Source organism: Cyclopterus lumpus, chromosome 24 (genome assembly GCF_009769545.1).
Source record: "Cyclopterus lumpus isolate fCycLum1 chromosome 24, fCycLum1.pri, whole genome shotgun sequence".
NCBI classification, from domain to species: domain Eukaryota; kingdom Metazoa; phylum Chordata; class Actinopteri; order Perciformes; family Cyclopteridae; genus Cyclopterus; species Cyclopterus lumpus.
Window position 1 is genome coordinate 3,664,900 of NC_046989.1, and position 19,619 is coordinate 3,684,518.

General features: G+C 47.0%; 1 protein-coding gene across 1 annotated transcript in view; it reads right to left on the bottom strand.

The window, feature by feature from the left end:
- The window catches only part of phip (pleckstrin homology domain interacting protein), a 26,165-nt gene extending 9,639 nt beyond the window's left edge, over positions 1-16,526 (bottom strand). The window contains exons 1-24 of the mRNA XM_034527084.1: positions 16,338-16,526; positions 16,109-16,167; positions 15,984-16,013; positions 15,783-15,842; positions 12,427-12,577; positions 12,085-12,183; positions 11,808-11,968; positions 9,247-9,468; positions 8,676-8,776; positions 8,443-8,513; positions 8,153-8,253; positions 7,917-7,957; positions 7,221-7,319; positions 6,559-6,715; positions 5,897-6,031; positions 5,118-5,246; positions 4,779-5,004; positions 4,297-4,428; positions 1,741-1,924; positions 1,512-1,614; positions 1,204-1,347; positions 978-1,075; positions 679-889; positions 45-155 (exon numbers count right to left, since the gene is read on the bottom strand). Coding sequence (XP_034382975.1) covers positions 45-155; positions 679-889; positions 978-1,075; positions 1,204-1,347; positions 1,512-1,614; positions 1,741-1,924; positions 4,297-4,428; positions 4,779-5,004; positions 5,118-5,246; positions 5,897-6,031; positions 6,559-6,715; positions 7,221-7,319; positions 7,917-7,957; positions 8,153-8,253; positions 8,443-8,513; positions 8,676-8,776; positions 9,247-9,468; positions 11,808-11,968; positions 12,085-12,183; positions 12,427-12,577; positions 15,783-15,842; positions 15,984-16,013; positions 16,109-16,167; positions 16,338-16,377 — 2,865 coding nt within the window. The 5' untranslated portion in view covers positions 16,378-16,526. The remainder of the gene's footprint in view (positions 1-44; positions 156-678; positions 890-977; positions 1,076-1,203; positions 1,348-1,511; positions 1,615-1,740; positions 1,925-4,296; positions 4,429-4,778; positions 5,005-5,117; positions 5,247-5,896; positions 6,032-6,558; positions 6,716-7,220; positions 7,320-7,916; positions 7,958-8,152; positions 8,254-8,442; positions 8,514-8,675; positions 8,777-9,246; positions 9,469-11,807; positions 11,969-12,084; positions 12,184-12,426; positions 12,578-15,782; positions 15,843-15,983; positions 16,014-16,108; positions 16,168-16,337) is intronic.
- Between the last annotated feature and the right edge of the window lie 3,093 nt (positions 16,527-19,619).

Here is a 19,619-nt window from a genome sequence, read left to right on the forward strand (position 1 = left end):
GTGGCGGTGGACGGCGCTACGGCAACGGGGGGGGAGGCGCGTACCTCGTCCCCCATCTGGGGGATGTAAGGACATCTCCGGGGGACCGTGTCCGTGATCCAGGCTGAAGGAAGCCACTCCTCCAGGGTCAGGCCTTGCTCCTGGAACTCCGTCCTCTGGGTGACACGCGAGGAAATCAATATATTCAGGTTCCATTTCTTTTCTTCTTTAAAGCACATTTAACAAGTTGTAGGCCTTTTTTACATTGTCTTTTAAATACTAATATTTTCATTTCACAGAGGAGAAAAAAACAATAATAGCCACATTTTAGAAGCTGGAATTAGATTTTTTAAAATTTATTTATAACTCAAATTGATTCTGAAAAAAGTTGATTATTTATTTTCTATTTGGGTGGGGGGAATTAACTATTTACTTTAATTTATTTAATTAATTTTATTTCATCTACCTAATTTTTATTTATTTATTTATTTGATTTTTCCTAACTTTTCTGTAATGTTGGTCTCTGCATGTTTTCTTGCATTGTGATAATATTTGGAAAATATTTAAAACGTTACATCTAATAGTTTTTTTTATAGCAGCTTCAGCTTAATCTGGATACTCGTTTGTACAAATGGCTGACAGGTAATAACTTCACACCTGAAGGAGGAGAAGAAAAAAAGGCCGTAACCCGAGACCCACCTTCCTCTTCTCCTTCGGCTGCTTCTTCTTTGGCAACGCCTCGTCTTTCTCCGCCTTCTCCTTCTTCCTCTCTTTCTTCCCGTCCCCCCTCTTCTTCTCCCCGTCTTCCTCGGAGCCGCTGCTCTTCTTTTTCACCTTCGCGCTCTTCTTGGGCGGCTCGAGGTTGATCCCCGCGTCCGCCGTCCAATCGGAGTAGTCGCTGGAGTAGTCGCTGCACGGCGGAGAGACACACGGGTTGAGAGTGTATGTGTGTGTGTATGTGTGTGTGTGTGGGGGTGATGTCCTGTAAAGCGGCGTACCTCGAACTACTGTGGTCATCCGGCCAGGGCTCCTTTTGCTCCTCCTCCTTCTCCTCCTCGGAGGAGTGCCCGTTGATCTGCCGCACCTCCACCTCTCCCTGGGAGCACACACACACACGCACACACACACACGCACACGCACACACATGTTTCATGTCAGCGCTCTCAGTGAGGGCGGTGCAAAAGGAAAGGGGGGGGGTGGGGTCAGGCGGCGAAACGGACTCACGTCCACCTCCGAGGCGTCCTCGTCGTCATCGGCGGCCTCGGCGCTCTGCCGGCTCGTCTCCTCCATGGCGGCGCGCGTGTGGTAGCCGTGGTTACCCTGGCTCCTCCTCCCCCCCTCGTCGACCGACTCGGACGTCGGATGACCCTGGATGGGAATTTTTGTGAAGAAGCCCTCCGTTAGAAAATGGAACTGGGGCGTGTCGGGAGACGTTGCATGAATTTAAAAAGGTTATCGGAGGAGTGATCATATTCCTGTGAAACAATAACAACAACAATAACAACAATAGTTTCTCGGCGCGCGTCGCTCACCCTGCTCTCCTTCGGGAGGGAATGGATGGTGCGTCGCCTCCTTTCTGACTGATAAATATTGATCTCCTCCTCCCCTTTGGCCTCACGCCAGTTTATCTGCCTCCTACACACACACACACACACACACACACACAACATGCGTTAACGCCCATCACGTCCCAAAAAAAAACATTTAAAAAAAGGTGAATTTCCTCCTCCTCCTCCTCCTTCTTTCTTTGGGTGGCGCTACCTGACGGAGGCGTCCTCCAGCTCGGGGACCAGCACCCGGCGGCTCCAGGCCACCAGGTCTCCCTCCGTGGCCATCTGGCTGAGCGGGGCGTTGCTGTGCATCTGGCGGACGCCCTCGATCTGCCCGCTGCGCCGCAGACCCACGTTGGGCGGAGAGTGGACCTCCGTGGGCGAGCCCACCGACCCTGAAGGGGAGGAAGACCGTTAGGCCGATGGAGCTGCTTCAGGGGGGAACGGGTCACGAATATTTACACTATAAATATCCAGTGGTGACGTCTTCGAATTTATTATTTTCTCTGAGAAACATTAAAATATATATATATATAATACATTTTGTTTATTTTCACACAAGCTGGAGTAAAGCAGAGAATCAGAGAAAATGGAACCAATTCATTTTTATAAAAAGTAGATACGGCACTGATCACTTCTGTGATAATAAAACTATTTTATAATTATATAGTTGCAGATGAATAAATGAATATTTAATTCATTTAATGAAAAACGATCATTTGAACTAGCAAGGAATCGGTTACTGAGGTAATGAGTTCATAATCATTTTAATATGAATTCCTCATAAAATCATCTTTTCCAGTAAAACTTCTAGTTAACACTTCAATAAGAAGGAAACTTCTCGTCAACACTGCAATAAGAAGGAAACTTCCCATCAACACTGCAATAAGAAGGAAACTTCCTGTCAACACTTCAATAAGAAGGAAACTTCTCGTCAACACTGCAATAAGAAGGAAACTTCTCGTCAACACTGCAATAAGAAGGAAACGTCCTGTCAACACTTCAATAAGAAGGAAACTTCCCACCCACACTGCAATAAGAAGGAAACTTCCCATCAACACTACAATAAGAAGGACACTTCCTGTCAACACTTCAATAAAAAGGAAACTTCTAGTTAACACTTTAATAAAAAGGAAACTTCCCGTCAACACTGCAATAAGAAGGAAACTTCCCGTCAACACTACAATAAGAAGGAAACTTCCTGTCAACACTTCAATAAGAAGGAAACTTCTAGATAACACTTCAATAAAAAGGAATCTTCCCATCAACACTTTAATAAGAAGGAAACTTCTAGGCAATACTACAATAAGAAGGAAACTTCAGGTCAACACTTCAATAAGAAGGAAACTTCTAGTTAACACTTCAATAAAAAGGAATCTTCCCATCAACACTTCAATAAGAAGGAAACTTCCTGTCAACACTTCAATAAGAAGGAAACTTCTAGGCAATACTACAATAAGAAGGAAACTTCAGGTCAACACTTCAATAAGAAGGAAACTTCCCGTCAACACTTCAATAAAAAGGAAACTTCCCGTCAATAAGATGGAAACTTCCCGTCAACACTTCAATAAGAAGGAAACTTCTCGTCAACACTGCAATAAGAAGGAAACTTCTCGTCAACACTACAATAAGAAGGAAACTTCCCGTCAACACTACAATAAGAAGGAAACGTCCTGTCAACACTTCAATAAGAAGGAAACTTCCCGCCCACACTGCAATAAGAAGGAAACTTCCTGTCAACACTTCAATAAGAAGGAAACTTCCCGCCCACACTACAATAAGAAGGAAACTTCCTGTCAACACTTCAATAAGAAGGAAACTTCTCGTCAACACTGCAATAAGAAGGAAACTTCTCGTCAACACTACAATAAGAAGGAAACTTCCCGTCAACACTACAATAAGAAGGAAACGTCCTGTCAACACTTCAATAAGAAGGAAACTTCCCGCCCACACTGCAATAAGAAGGAAACTTCCTGTCAACACTTCAATAAGAAGGAAACTTCCCGCCCACACTACAATAAGAAGGAAACTTCCTGTCAACACTTCAATAAGAAGGAAACTTCTAGTTAACACTTTAATAAAAAGGAAACTTCTCGTCAACACTGCAATAAGAAGGAAACTTCCCACCCACACTGCAATAAGAAGGAAACTTCTAGATAACACAATAAAAAGGAATCTTCCCATCAACACTTCAATAAGAAGGAAACTTCTAGGCAATACTACAATAAGAAGGAAACTTCAGGTCAACACTTCAATAAGAAGGAAACTTCTAGTTAACACTTCACTAAAAAGGAATCTTCCCATCAACACTTCAATAAGAAGGAAACTTCCTGTCAACACTTCAATAAGAAGGAAACTTCTAGGCAATACTACAATAAGAAGGAAACTTCAGGTCAACACTTCAATAAGAAGGAAACTTCCCATCAACACTTCAATAAGAAGGAATCTTCCCATCAACACTACAATAAGAAGGAAATTTCCCGTCAACACTGCAATAAGAAGGAAACTTCCCGTCAATAAGATAGAAACTTCCCGTCAACACTTCAATAAGAAGGAAACTTCCCGTCAACACTACAATAAGGACATTTCCCGTCAACACTTCAATAAGGAAACTTCCCGTCAATAAGATAGAAACTTCCCGTCAACACTTCAATAAGAAGGAAACTTCCCGCCAACACTTCAATAAGAAGGAAATTTCCCGTCAACACTGCAATAAGAAGGAAACTTCCCGTCAACACTGCAATAAGAAGGAAACTTCCCGTCATACCTCGGCTGGACCTGGAAGCAAAGGAGTCCGATGGTCGCAGCCTTTGGTCCTGTTCCTGCTGCAGCCTCTGGATCATCGTGTCCAGAGGACTGGAACCGTCCATCGCCTGCTCGCTCACCACCTGGTTCAGGCCTGAGAGAGAGAGAGAGAGAGAGAGAGAGAGAGAGACAGAGAGTTAAGTTTGAGCGCCCCACAATGCATTTGGGCGGACAAAGTGAGCTTCTAAAACTTGCTTCTATAAAACGTGCTGCAGGTAAATATTTAACACTAAAATATATGATCGTTTAGATTTGCCTCAAAGTAGTGATCCACATTTTATAGATCAAAGAGAGACTAACCGACAATGAAAAACAGTCCGTTAGTTACATTGTAGCCCCGAGTAGTGTGCAGTATGTTAGCACCAATACCCACAATGCCGCTTTCGAGCGTGGGCATTGAGCCCCTCCCCCCTCAAGAGAGGGTTCGGACCTCTCTCTCCGTACCTGAGGAAGTGACCCCCATCTGCGGGATGAGCTGCTCGTCCCGGCAGCCCTCCCGGCCGGGCACCAGCAGCTGGTACCTCGGCGGGTGGGGGTTCCCGTCCACGTCCACCAGGAAGGGCGGCGGCATCAGGTGCGGCGCCTGCTGGGTCTGCTCGTCCAGCACGTAGTTGTTGGCGTCTCGGATCAGCGGCCGGTAGTCGGTGTGGAAGAACATCTGGTCCGCGATCTGAGAGAGAGAGAGTGTGACGGGCGGTACGTTTTACTCGAGGACATCCGCCACGTGACATGTCATGTGTGTGTGTGTGTGTGTGTGTGTGTGTGTGTGTGTGTGTGCGTTACCTTGTCGTATTTGCTACTGGAGCCGAAGCCAAAGATGAGCAGGTGTCCGTGGGAGTCGGTGGCGGCGAAATGCTGCCCGTCTGGACTACATTTGCAGTCGAACAGCGCTCCGTGCCCCTGGCCCTCGATCTATTGACACAGAGAGGACACACACACACACACACACACACACACACACACACACACACTGTAAACCACAGTATCACACGACCAAGGGGAATACCGAGCAGCCGGGAGCAGCTGTATGGCGTCCACACGATCAAATGCATAAAACACTGCGCGACAACACGTCTCTTCGACGTGTATGTTGGAGAATAAAAGAGCAAATAAAAATTGTCAATTCAAAAGAATTCAATCAAGGAAGAAAACATAAATAATAATAATAATACATTTTTTCCCCTCTTTTAAATGAAAAGGTTGAATAAACAGTCAATAATTTCATCCTTGCTCAAATCGTTACATGTCACCGCGTCACTTGGGTGCTGACGTTAGCTGACGCGTAGTGAAGTGGGTCAGGGGGTCAGGAGGTCAGGGGGTCAAGGGGTCAGGGGGTCGGCCATCTTTGCCCAGACGACGCCGTGTAATCTACCGAGGAAGTTCTCGGGTTGCCTTCCCTTCTCGTGCTGCTCTTTAAACCGCCGTCGCCATTTTATTTTGTATCCTTTTTCTTTCTTTTCGACATAAGAAAGCGAGAGAGAGAGAGAGAGAGAGAGAGAGAGAGAGAGAGGACGAGCGAGCGAGGGGGGGGGCGAACGAGACGAGAGAGAGAGAGGCCTCACCATGTTGAAGTAGGACCGGATCTTGACTCCTCTGGCCAGGTCCCACACGATGCAGTTCCCGTCGTGCCCCGCTGAGAACAGGATTCGGGGGTCAAAGGGGTGCGGCTCCAGGACGAACACCTCGTCCTCGTGACCCTGTCGTTTGAAAAGAATTAAGGTTAAGATACAAAATGACTCATAAATCGTCATGAATTAGAATAATAAAAATTCCAATGCGCCCATAAAGTGTGTTTTAGTGAGGTCGCGGTGACCTTTGACCTCCACCGTTCTAAAAAACCACTTCGTCCCGGAGTCCGAGTGGATGTTTGTGCCAAAATTCCCTCCGGCATGAAAAGCAATCTGTGTGCCACCTCTCGTAGTTTTGTTTGTCCTCGCTTATTAATAAACGATGCGTCTCCGAGGACACGTTAACGTTCTTGTGTTCAAGGGTGCGTCCAAGTATCCAGCTCAAATGCATAATGTTTAGTCAATTAATGTCTTTACGTGTACTTTATAAAAGAAATGTCCCAGTGGCCTTGAACGCATCACTAGCCAACGGGCAAACAACCGCACTAAAAGGTTATGAGGCGTTTGAGGATGATAGATTATGCGTCTCCAAAGTAAGAGGAAAATAATTGTACGACATTTTAATTCACGCTCTTATTAATACTGTGAGTGCGTACCATCAGGACGTGGACGAGGTTGCCGGTGGCGGAGTTCCACACCTTCAGCGTCAGGTTGTTGGCCGCCGTGATCACGCTGCCGTCGTGGCGATCCCACGCCACCATGGTGACCTTCAGCTTGGTCACCTTGTCCTCCAGCGGAGGGGGGTTGTACTTCCTGGAGGGGGGGGGGGGGGGGGTTGCACCATCACTGTTTATGTCTTTTGTATTCGTCTCGTGTGTTCACTCGCGGCGATGGCGACCGCAGATCTATATTTCTGTCCGGGTCGATCGCTGCGACGCGGCGGTGCGAGACGGCGTTGTCATTTTTGCTTCTTTAATTTAATTATTTGTGTGCGCCGAAAGACGACGCGCTCAAAATCTAATAAAACGAGGTGCGAGCAGTCGAAAGAAAACGCATTTTGACGGCACATAATGTCACTCACACACACACACACTCACACACACACACACACACACACACACACACAGGTCGAGGACTTTTTGTAATCCAACATGATGGATTTTGGTCAAATTTAGATCGACATCGCAGCAGGATCCTCCCACTCTGGTGGCAATAGACAGATAATGACAGCCCAACACACGCACGCACACACACACACACACACGCACGCACGCGCACACACACACACACACACACACACACACACACACACACGTACCCGGGTAGTTTGGTCTGCATGTCCAACAGAATGCTCCTCCAGCCCTGAGGATGCAGCTGCCAGATCCGCGCTGTACCATCCCTGCTGCCGCTCACAAACCTACAACACACACACACACACACACACACACACACACACACACACAGAGAAAGACACACACAGACAGACAACGACACACATTTGTCAGCACAGATTCATGCAGCAGCTAAACTGTAGATATAACTCTTAGTTCTATTTCAGCTTTCTGAACGCTTTCATCTCACAGCATGATACACTAATTGTATGTACCCCCCCCCCCCCCTCTTTTGCATAGACAGTCTCATCCCTCACTGCTGAGATTACAGTAACTACAGCCGAGCTTGTTTTTCTGCTTACTCCACACAGGCACACTCAGAGAGTGCATGATATGTGCAAGAGTGTGTGCGTGTGTGGTGTGTGTGGTGTGTGTGGTGTGTGTGTGTGTGTGTGTGTGTGTGTGTGTGTGTGTGTGTATCAGTAAAAAGGTGCTGTTTCTGCTGACACCACCAAGTGGCCTTACAACACCCGGAGGTTCCATACCAACAAACAGCGCTGCACACACAAAGATGAACTTCCCTTATTATGTAGCTCATGCGCGCGCACACACACACACACACACACACACACACACACACACGCACGCACACGCACACACGCACACTAGCTATGCGAACCTACCTGTCACTGCAATGTGAGAACTGGATGCTGTCAACTTTGTCCTAGGTGTGAAAAAAAGAACAGCGCAATGAGTACAAAGTCAATGATTGTCTCAAATTAAACTTGTTGATTAGTCAAAGCAACATACAATATATATATATATATATATATATATATATATATATATATATATATATATATATATATATATTACGAGTTACTTAAAAGAAGGAAGTGTTTAAACCATGTTGACTCACTGTATGGGACTCGAGTTCAGAGATCTTCTCTGGCTGGCCGGACCCGAAGTAGTACACCCTGATGATGTGATCGGTGCTCCCTGTGGCCAGGAACATGCCCCCTGGACACACACACACACACACACACACACACACACTTAGGTAAAAGGTAAATACACAGGTAATATACACAAGCATTAAAACTGTGGTGAAAGCAACACATTAAGTGAGAAGCAGCCGGCCCACTTGAGTGCGTCTCTCTGCAGGATTTTTTACCCCCCCCCTTCCAAAAAAAAATGAGATGCTCTCACCGGCGCTGAAGGAGGAGCAGATCATCTGGACGCCGGGTCTGGAGCGCTCGGTGAACTTGCTGGGCCTCTGGCTGGACACACACACACACACACACACAGAGAAGCACAAATCAGACAAGCAACGGGTGAGACGTTGCTTCCTCTACGTGTGTGTGTGTGTGTGTGTGTGTGTGTGTGTGTGTGTGTGTGTGTGTGTGTGTGTGTGTGTGTGTGCGTGTGTGTGTGTTCCTCACCCAAACTTGAGCGTGCGTGCGTCCCACAACCAGAAGCAGATGGTGCCGTCCGCTCCGGTGGAGGACAGGTAGCGCTTTGAGCCGCAACAGAGAGGGGAAAACTGCAAAAGAGGACAAATATAAGAGGTTACAGCCGAGTATGAAGACGTTGCTTACACTACAGCCCAGAAATATATATATATATATTATATGATATATATTTATTTAAATAAAAGGGAGATTAACCCGCAAGAGCTTAAAAAGCATCCAGCCTCTGAACTTAGAAACAGATAGAAACACAAACATCCATGTTACCAGGTAACATAGAGTCCTAGAACAGAGTGTGAGGTCAAACATTAAACAATGTTCTGTGTCGCGACCCCCCCCCGCTGTTCAAAACCCACGAGTGAGCCACCGCGTCGCTCTGGGCTCGTTTATTACAAACAAACAACCGTCATAAAAAAACATAATAATTAGTCTGCTGCACACGACTTTTATTACATGTTGGATGTCAGCCAGTCGTGCCGTATTGTGCCCATACGCTAGAGGTTCCTCACACACACACACACACACACACAGTCAGCCCTCCTACCTGCAGCGAGGTGATGGAGGCCGCGTGGCCCTCCAGCACGGCCAGAGGGGCGCAGGTCTGGAGGCACCACACCCTGATGGTCTTGTCGCAGGACCCGGCGGCGATCATGGTGTTCTCGTAGCTGACGGCCATGTCGGAGATCTCGGCGGCGTGGCCGCGCAGCGTCGCCAGCAGACGGCCGTCGTCCGTCCCCCAGATCTTCACCAGGCAGTCGTCTGAGCCCTGAGACGGGGAAGGGGTGTGTGTATAGTGTATATATAGATATATATATCTATATATATATATATAGATATATATATGAATCGCTTATAGTGAGACAGATTAAACACGTCAAAGTATAAAAATACATCTGGGCACACGGCGGCCCCAGACTGACAAACGCGGAGCACAAACAGGAGGAGGAGGTGAATGATCTGCAGCGCGTTGGGAAGTGACAACAACAACGGTAACAACAACAACAACAACAACGTTTCAAGGCATTAGATTGTTGCGAACGCCGGCTTCCAGGCCCTGCATCGGTCTTAGTGGACAAAAAAAAAAAAAAAATGGAGGAGGAAAGAAAACTAGAGATTATTCTTTTGATCTATAATCTCCGGGTCGACTGTGACAGAGCAGTGTAGCGTCGGCGGTTCGATTCCTCAACTCCGCTAGTCCACCTCAACGTGGCCTCGGGCCGAGACACTTAACCCCCATGTTGTGTGAGTCCTGACGGGCAGGTGGCTCCTCCCATATGCGGGTGAACGGGTGAACGGGTGAACGGGTGAATGACGGCATGTCGTGTTAAAGTACAGGTCCATTTAAAATCCACCCCATTAACTAATTAAGCTTCCTATTGGCTGAGCTACGTTAAAGCCCATTACGGAGCGATTCAGGTACGCGGGCGTCAACAGAGGAAATGGGGTTCCTTCGTTGGGTTATATTCACAATCATGAGGTCACAGCAAAAGAAATTAAAAAGCTCCCCAGACCGCTCAGAACTGGACCGGCAGCGAGTAGAACTGAACCAAAGAAGGCTATGAGGAAAAGCCCCGTTAGCATAATATTATTAAATAAAAAAATATTTGCAAGCTAAGAAAAAGGTACCCCTAAATGTAATGCTATCAAAACAACAACAAAAAGGGCTATAATAATGTATAATAATCTGGAGTGAGACCCCTTAAATCAAGACATGAACGCAGCCTGCGGGGACTCGCCGGTCCTGGATGTGGTCCAGCTTGTCGTTGGGGGGGGGGGTGGGGGGTGAAAGGGTTTGTGATGCAACACGGTGCCAGACCCCCCCCCCCCCCTCCACCTCCTCTGAATTAATCATAATCAGTCGCTCCATCACAGTCTGACTGGATCTGTTATTTTCATTAAAAAAAAAAATAATAAAAAAAAAAGAAAGAAGGAAAGCTCAAGGACGAATCACGGATTTGGCAAGACGGCCGAAAAAGAAGAAAATAAATTAACGACCGGCCCCGCAGCGGAAAAACTTTCCTCTCGACGTGAAGTTGTGATGACGAGCTCCGCGGATCGGTGCGATCGATCGCTTTGGAGGAAAACCGACGTGCTAAAATACAAAATAAAAAAATCAATCAGACGGCAGCAAAAGTCAGAAGAAAAAAAATAAAACCCGGAAGAGATCCGAAAAATAAATAAAGAAAAATGATCTTGTGACGAAAGGAGAGAGAGAGAGAGAGAGAGAGAGAGTGAGGGAGACCAAGAACGAATTTTAATTCTGGCACTTAGCCAGCGCCTCAGAGGAAACATTTTCTCCAGTTATGATGAGAAATAGCAAGAAGAAGAAGGGGGGGGGAAGGAGAGAGGGAGGGAAAGGAACAAAGGAGGCGCAGGATAAGGGACATGGGAGAGAAAAAGGAGAGAGAGAGAGAGAAAAAAGGGAGTGTAAGAACGGTGGAAAGAGAGATAACAGAGGAAGTCAATCTAACCTCCCCTCCCCCGCCCCCGCCCCTCTCCTTCCAAGCAGCCATTTTTAGAGATTTAAGACGTGAAAGCTGAAAACGGTGAATAGCAGCCGGCGGCGGCGAGACTCGAGGATCCCAAATAAAACAGGACGGCCACGTCGTCTCGTTCGGGGTTTTTTTTACAACATCGAACGCGGCGCTCTCGCCGCCGGCGTGGAGGCCGGCGCAGGCAGGCACGTGTGTCCACAAAGAGGGCGTTCAGAGGGCAAAGGTCAACGGCCTGCTTTCAAAGGGAACGTGTGGATTACCCTCCCTCTCCTCTTTCTTAAAAACTATGAGGACCATGTATCACAATGAAGACGTTGCGAGAGGGCTGATTTTCGGCTACAGCTGTGAGTCATTTGGTGAAGTTGACACGCACGCACACACACACACGCACACACAAGGGGGGGGGGAAGGTAAACAGTAATTACCTCCTACCAGAACTGTTACAACGGGGGAATACGGGCCCTCGGACCGTCTTGGAAGAGCAGGAGACAGAACCCTGAAATCACTTTGAACGGGTTCCTTAAAGCACAAACCGCGAGCAGCGAGAGGCCAACCACACACACACACACACACACACACACACACACAGACACACACACCGCAGGCTCACCGTGAAGATGCGCCGCCCCGTCCTGTCGAAGGTGACGCAGTAGACGGACGACAGGTGTCCCAGGATCCTCTTGTGCATCTTCATGTGCAGGTACACGACCGTGGGCACCAGCTGCCGGAGGCGGTAGGAGCCGTTGAGGCGGCGGCCGAAGCTCGTCTCGACTGGATGTGCAGGCGGGGGGAGGAAGAGGAAGGGGAAGAGGAAGAGGAAGACGTCATATGCAAAGAAACCAACACGGGAGTGGGCGGCGTAGTGCCGTGTGTGCGTTTGTCTTTACCGATGCTCGGCGGGCTCCCGTAGATAACAGGCGGCTCAGGTGGCCGTCCGCAGTGCAGCGCGGCCAGCGCCGACCCCTTCCACACGACATGCTTGCAGCCTGGAGGGAGGGGGGGTAAAGGGACACACACACACACACACACACACACACACACACAGGTCATACAGTTTGCATTGCGGCGCCCCGTCCACGCCGGCTTGCGTTGGCATCAGAAGAACACCGAGTGGCACAAACATGCAGAGAGAGAGAGAGAGGGAGACGCTGCAGTGTGTGTGTGTGTGTGTGTGTGTGTGTGCGTGCGTGTGTGTGTGTGCGTGCGCATTAAAAGTAACTCCCGCTCACTCTTGCTGGTGCGGAGGAGGTTCTGCCGGCCGGCCCCGAGCAGGCTGGTGAGTCCGGGGACGCTGGCGGGGACCTCGGTCTCCAGCAGGGGACACACTCTGGAGCAGACCTTCAGCAGGTGGTCTGGACTGACGTGCCGGTGGAGCTTCACCTAAAAACACACACACACACACACACACACACACACACGCACACACACACACACTTAGCTCCATTTTTTGACAAACATCAACAACAACAACAACATTGTTTGCAGTAAGTCCTATGCTATTACAAAACAAAAGAAAACCCCAGCTGTAAAATACAAATGGGAATAATTATGAATGAGGCGTTCGCTGACTTTGGTTTCATTTAGTTTCAAACTCTTAAACACACACACACACACACACACACACAAAACTCTGTTCAGCAAAATAAGGAGAAGAACAAGGTCGCTACCCTGAATGTCTGTTGGTTTAGTAAGAATTTCAAACGGTGCCCTTTTAAGACAGGATTCTAATAACCGAATCCATTACTTTCTGCTTTTAACCGAAATAAACCGAAAATAAATGATAAATGATGACCCTTTTCTGTTCCTTTTTTTTTTTTTACTCAATGACATTTACTCTCATTTCAAATACACGACGAGCACACGATGATTCATTTCGGGGCGACTGTGGCTCTGTGCTTAGCAGGTCCGTCTTTCAATCGGGGGGGGATCGGCGGTTCGATCCCCGCCTTAGTCGATGTGTCCGTGAGCAAGACACTTCACCCGTAGCTGTGTCTACGGTGTGTGAATGTGACATGTAAAGTGTCTTTGAAGGACCTTAAAAAAAGCAGTAAATTAAATGTATTATTATTATTATTAATTAGTCGTTATTAAATATCTCCCATCACGCAAATGAAGAAAGATAAAATGTCAACTGCACCTAAATTGATGCTGAAATTCTGTTAAAATGTTTGTCTTCTAAATGGATCACAGCAGAGAAGGGAGGTGGACACACACACACTGTTATGAACACAGCGTGTCTCAGGGGACACACACACACACACTCCTGCACGGCCGATATACGCCTGAAGAAACACGCACGCACGCACACACACACACACACACTCACACACACACTCACACACACCAAGAGCGACCGCACCAGGCGGCGACACCAAAAGGATGAGCGAGATAAAACATGCAGCACCGCGTCAGGATTTCAGGACGCAGGGCGACTGTGAATGCATCCGTCACACACACACACACGCACACACACACACACACACACACCTCATTTAAATATCTGAACAGGGTCAAATAAGCCTGAAATTAAACAATTACTCCACACACACACAATTATTTGTATACCTTCCATGCCTTTATCTGAGACAGTAACACTTCTTCTCTGTCTCACACACACACACACACACACACACACATACACACGCACACGCACACACACATTCAATGACCCCCTTAATTGCTTTCAACACCGCTGCTGGCTTCAGAGACGTGATCAGTGTTTCTATAGCACATAGCATCGAGCGAGCTGCTCAGGTACACACACACACACACACACACACACACACACACACACACACACACACACACACACGCACACGCACAATTTGCTCCAGTTTTACTGGCTTCATAAGGGTAACGATGACCCCGCCCCCCTGCCCTCCCACCCCCCCCCTACGTCACAACAGCACCACCATAAAAGCACATGGCCCCTTTAGGCATGACTCCCAAGTCCCCCTTCTGGGCACCTTACATTTTAAACACACCGTTAAATACAAATATTTTTTTATTTAAATATCACTCATTCCAAGAGTATTATTGCTATCAATACACATAAAGCCATTACAATTTAAAAAAAATAAAATAAATAAATAAACGATGGTAAAATGTAATTATTAAAAATTATGTAAAAAACGGTAATAACAAGCTGCTATTACGATTATTATTTTATTTTTTAAACAGGCAGCATATTAGTTGACGCCGTGTTCCTCATCAATTCCATATGCAAAATTAAAAAAATAATAATGATACACGTAATTAATCCGCCTTAATTAGCCACAATTAATGCCGTTAATAACGATACAATATCATTGAAGCCAACGTGTAATTCCTCGTTGTTGCCCCCCCCCCCCCCCCCTCCTCCCCCTCAGACATCTACACAACCGCCGAAGAACACGTATCCAACCAGGCCCCCCCCCAGCCTCCAAAAACACACAGATTTGGTCTAATAATTAAAAGCCATCCGCAGTATTTTTTATTATTTTTTTAAATAGAGTAAATTATGCACAATAGACGTGCTGCGGTCTGGGAATGGGAGGAGGAGCGGAGGGAGAGAGAAGCCGGAAGAGAGAGAGGCGACACGGGCAGGCCGAGAGACACCGTAAACGTATTAATAAACAATACTAATAAACAACAAAGGTATTATTAATAATAATAATAATAACACTGAATCTACACTGCACGCGATCTCGTCTCGTGTGTGTGTGTGTGTGTGCGTGTGTCCGCGCGCGCGACGCAGGACACAAACACGTCGGCGCATGCGGATTAAAATAGGCCCTAATATTTCTACATTAACGTTCAAATAAAACTTCAATCTGATAAAAAAAAAAATAGCAAACAAAGTGTGTGTTTGTGTGTGTTGGGGGTGGGGTGGGGGGTCACACACACACACACACACACACACACGGGCAGTGGAGATGTAAGCCATGATGCATTCTCTCCACGCCCCCATGCGTAAACACGTTTGTTTACATGAACCATTATCGCGTCCACTGTGGGACCAGAGCTCCACGTTGGCTTCACACAGGCTGACCACCACCAACACACACACACACACACACACTGCTCTCCAAAACCCGGAGCATCCTCATCCTCAAATGGGCGCTGTGTACTGAAATATACTGTTTATATTATTATTATTATTATTATTAGTGTCTTTTTCAACCCCCCCCCCCCCCCCCGTGCACACAGATTATGGGGTTCCTTGCAGGAAACTAGAGCGCCTCCATATCTCCTCTCCAGGCTCGTGGCGCAGGGAGTCCCTCCTCCGGATCCTGGCGCTCCTACACCACAACACTCATGACGTATCATCCCCCTTTTTCAGAAAACTATTAAAACCCTTTTTCTGACATGCATGTCACCAAACTCCCACTGGGACCCCCAGACTTTGGTGCCCCCCCCCCCCCTCCCTTCAACACCTCCAACTTTGCAGCCAGCTCACCCTGCAGAGTTTTTTTTCTTCTTCTTAATATTTCTTTTACCACCTGATTTATTTATTTTAAAATTGCGGGAAATTCAATTTTTATTTCGCACTCTTAAACCCCCCCCCCCCCCCCCCCCCTCAAGTTACACAGAAGGATGCCCTCACCAAATTCTCGTAGGTCCCGGGGTGCTCCTGGCCGGTCCAGTCCAGCCTTATGGGGAGCAGCTGGGATGGAAAACACAAGTGTCCACTGTTTATGCATGGCGTGGTGTTTAAACATTAAATAAAAAAATACATATTTTGTATTTTTTTTTAAAAGCGAGAGAGAGAGAGAGAGAGAGAGACAGCATCGCTGGACTCGCTTACCTCCTTCTCCTCCACCTCCCTTATCAGGGTCTGAAATCGGGATATAAAAATAGAAAAAAGGAATTACACCCCCTCCTCCGTGACACCATTTAGGACACATTGCGAGAGAAAAAACACACACCAACCTCGGCTGCTTTCTGACACGGTCCGGCTTCTAGGAACCGGGCTATTAGGAAGTAGAGTTCTGGTGCGGTTGGAGGGGGGGAGAGAAGAGGACGGGAGCTGCGTTAGAAGAGGGCACCGAGGAGGTGGGGGGGGGGGGAGGAGGAGGAAGGAGGAGGGAGGTGGGGAGGCGGGGGGGGGGGGATTATTAAAACAACCATGACATATTTTTTCCGATCTCCTTTTACTCACCAGAAGTCAACTGCGCGATGAGTGTACTGTCTGTAGCCATTTTGGTTGGGGTGTTGTTTGCCAGGGCAGCGGCGGAGCCTGTGTGTCGGGTCTAAGTGGCTGCCCTGTAGCTGTCACTGTTTATCCACCAGGAAGAGGCTGCCTCCATTCAGCTCCGCTCTCGCGCGCGCACAGAGTCCCCCCCTTCGGTTTGCGTCGGCGCGTATCCCTCCGCGAAGCGGAGAATTAGTGCGCTTTTTTTTTTTTTTTTTTTAATTCTTTTTTTTTTTTTTTTAACCCCCACCTCCCCTACCGGAAAAAAAACAACAACAACAACCGTGTTTTGCTAGCAAAAGAAAAAGAAACAAAAAAAAAAAAACACACAGCAGCAGCCTCGGATAATAATTAGGGGGGGAGGGGGGGGGGATTTAGCGGCGGTTGGTCGCTTGTGGAGGCATGTTTGTTTGAAATCCCCCCCTCCCCCCCCCCCCCACACACACACACACACACTCCTTTCAGCGCAAGCCCTTCCGCGGAGGTATACATGTGGTGCGTGTGTGTCTCGTCTCTCGCGCATGTAGAGAGAGAGGGGAGGTAGAAATGGCAGCCTGCTGTAGGAGAGGACACATTGCTGCAGAATGGCCGTTTTTTTTACCTCGTAGCTAAACGACATTTTATCAACCTTTTATTTTTTTTATTTTTTTTATTGTTGTTGTAATTACAGGCATGTTACATACATAGTCCATAGAGTGTGTGGCGGATTAACACGACGCAAGTCCTGGCCTATTTTTTTTTCTTTCACGTATTTGTAGCTGCGGATGTAGAACATGGCGGCCGTTTGTTTGAAGGGGAGATTTACAGCCGATCTTGACCGTTTTAGCTCGTTTTTTTTGTATTAAATAATACACCCAGCTGTCTTCATTTTGTGTGTGTGTGTGTGTGTGTGTTTAGTTGTGTTGTCGGCTTCGCTTGTGAATACTTTGTCGTCGTTGTGTAACAAGATGTCTGGCTAACACACCCACTCTCTCTCTCTCTCTCTCTCTCTCCCTGCGAGCCGTTTGGTGGGGAAGTCGTCCATTTCTCTAACAGGCAGTAAAATGGGGGAAGGGTCGAAGAAGAAAGGGAATGCAGCTTAATAAATGAAACCTCACGAGTTGCAAGAATCTTAACGCCACTTGAGACATTTACGCAAGATAAATAATCAAGTTAAGATTATCAAGGAAATGCAACCACATGGCACACTTCCTCTGTGGTTCACTAGAAAGTTGTGAAAGAGAACAACACTTGTTTCCTACATCAAATAATAGGTTTTATATATTTATTCTATATATGTGTGTGTGTGTGTGTTTTGCAGCAGTTCCCCCCCCACCCCCAAAAAAAACACAAGCTCCTAGTCTCTCCCTGACCTTTTGAACTTTGTACTCTGTTATTTGAAGTAAGACATCGATGAATGCACACACACCGTTAACAACCACTCATCTCTGATTATACACAGCCAGAGATATTTACGCACCAAAGAGGAACACTGACGAACCTGGAAGTGTTCACACATTTACATCCCTATTAATATGTCCCATCAGTATAATAAACACTTATATAGTGCATATTGGACATATAGATGACTACATCTCGGCCTTAATATAATTATAAGTATTTAAATAGAATAATTTAAGTCAGTTTTCTTAACAAGGCCTTAATAATCAAATTAATATGTAACACATGCATATTATAAACACAGCAGTACTGTGTAGTACTCCAGATGGTCTTGGTCTCGAGACCAGTATCACGGTTTGGGTCTCGGCCTAAAACTGAGAGGACTCTGGACCCATTTTCTTTTTTCCGGGTCCGCAACTGATCACACCAAACTGTCATTCATTACCGGGATAGAAAAACCAAAGGGGAATTCCCACAATCCTTTAGTTTTTATTTATTTGTTTATCTTGTAATCATGGGGCTGGGATGTCGTATGTGTACAGAGTGTAAAGTCCTCTGAGGCTAACTCGTGATTTTGGGCTACACAAAATAAACTGAATTTAATTGAATTGAAGTTGTTTCATGGTAAGCAAGTGTCTTCGTTTGTTTTTCAGTGCGTGTTTTTTTATGGGAATGTGGCTCTTTCAAATCACTTCTGAAGTGTGTGATCTGAAGTGTGTCATGCAGTCTCTCGGCCTCGGTCTCGACGCACTCCGGTCCCGGTCCTGACGTGGTCCAAGTCCAGGTGGTCTTGACTACAACTGCTGTGAAACGCCATCGTTTTGTTTGCTTTGCTCAACGCTTACGGACAAATAAAACATGCACCGTACCGGATAGTCAAGCCCCCCCCCCCCCCCCCCCCCCCCCCCCATACCACCATCACCACGTCACCCTGGCCACAAGGAGGCAACCTCATTCTGCAGCAGGACCTAGTGCACTGGGGGGCCACGGAGGACTCAAAGGTGACGGACAGTGGAGGGGAAACGTGATGATTCGGTGGTTAGTGGACACGTCGCCGTCACATCCCCCCCCCCCCCCCCCCGTGTGAATGTTTCAGAACTGATCCGTCAATGTGCCTCTCTTTGCATTGTGAGTTATGGCTCCTATATGATCCTATTCTTCTTCTAATTGAATATTTGTGTGGCCTAAACGTTTTAACTGTCACGTGTTCTTGTTCGCTGAAGGTCTACGTGTGTTTTTTTTGGGGGTTCCTGTCCAGCTTCAATCTGGGATTCGGCAGGTTGGGGTCAAAAGGTCAAATCGTCCGAGTGGAAAACAAACCTGTCAAAATGAAATAATTTCTATGCATTCAGCAGGTTGCAACACATTCCTACCGCTGCTACGTTCTATCAGGCATCGGATTGTTGACCCGAGGCTTCTGAACATTTTTAATTTTTAATTCTTTTAAATGGGCCTCTCCAGGGTCCACCTCATCGGTCCGGTGAGAGTGAGCGTACGGTCCCGTCAGTCCCTCCGCTCTCTCGGCGAAACGCTGACCTTTCACTTCCTGACACAGCAGATGTATTTAACACAGCCACGTGCCCCTGGCGACCCCCCCCCCCCCCACACACACACACACACACACACAGATACACACAGCGCCGGCTTTGTGTTGGTTTAAAATGTCATTCTGAACATGAATAGTGAAAGGAGCTGAACACATGCTACACCTGTTGTCCGATACCTGAGTTTGCCAAAAATAAATAACCCCATAGGTGACAAATAGTGTCACAAACAGGTGGCAACTACAAAAGGCAACGCACAATAATTATAACTCTGCACGCAGTAGTTTTATACACCAATAAGAGAGAGAAACAACACACCAAAAAA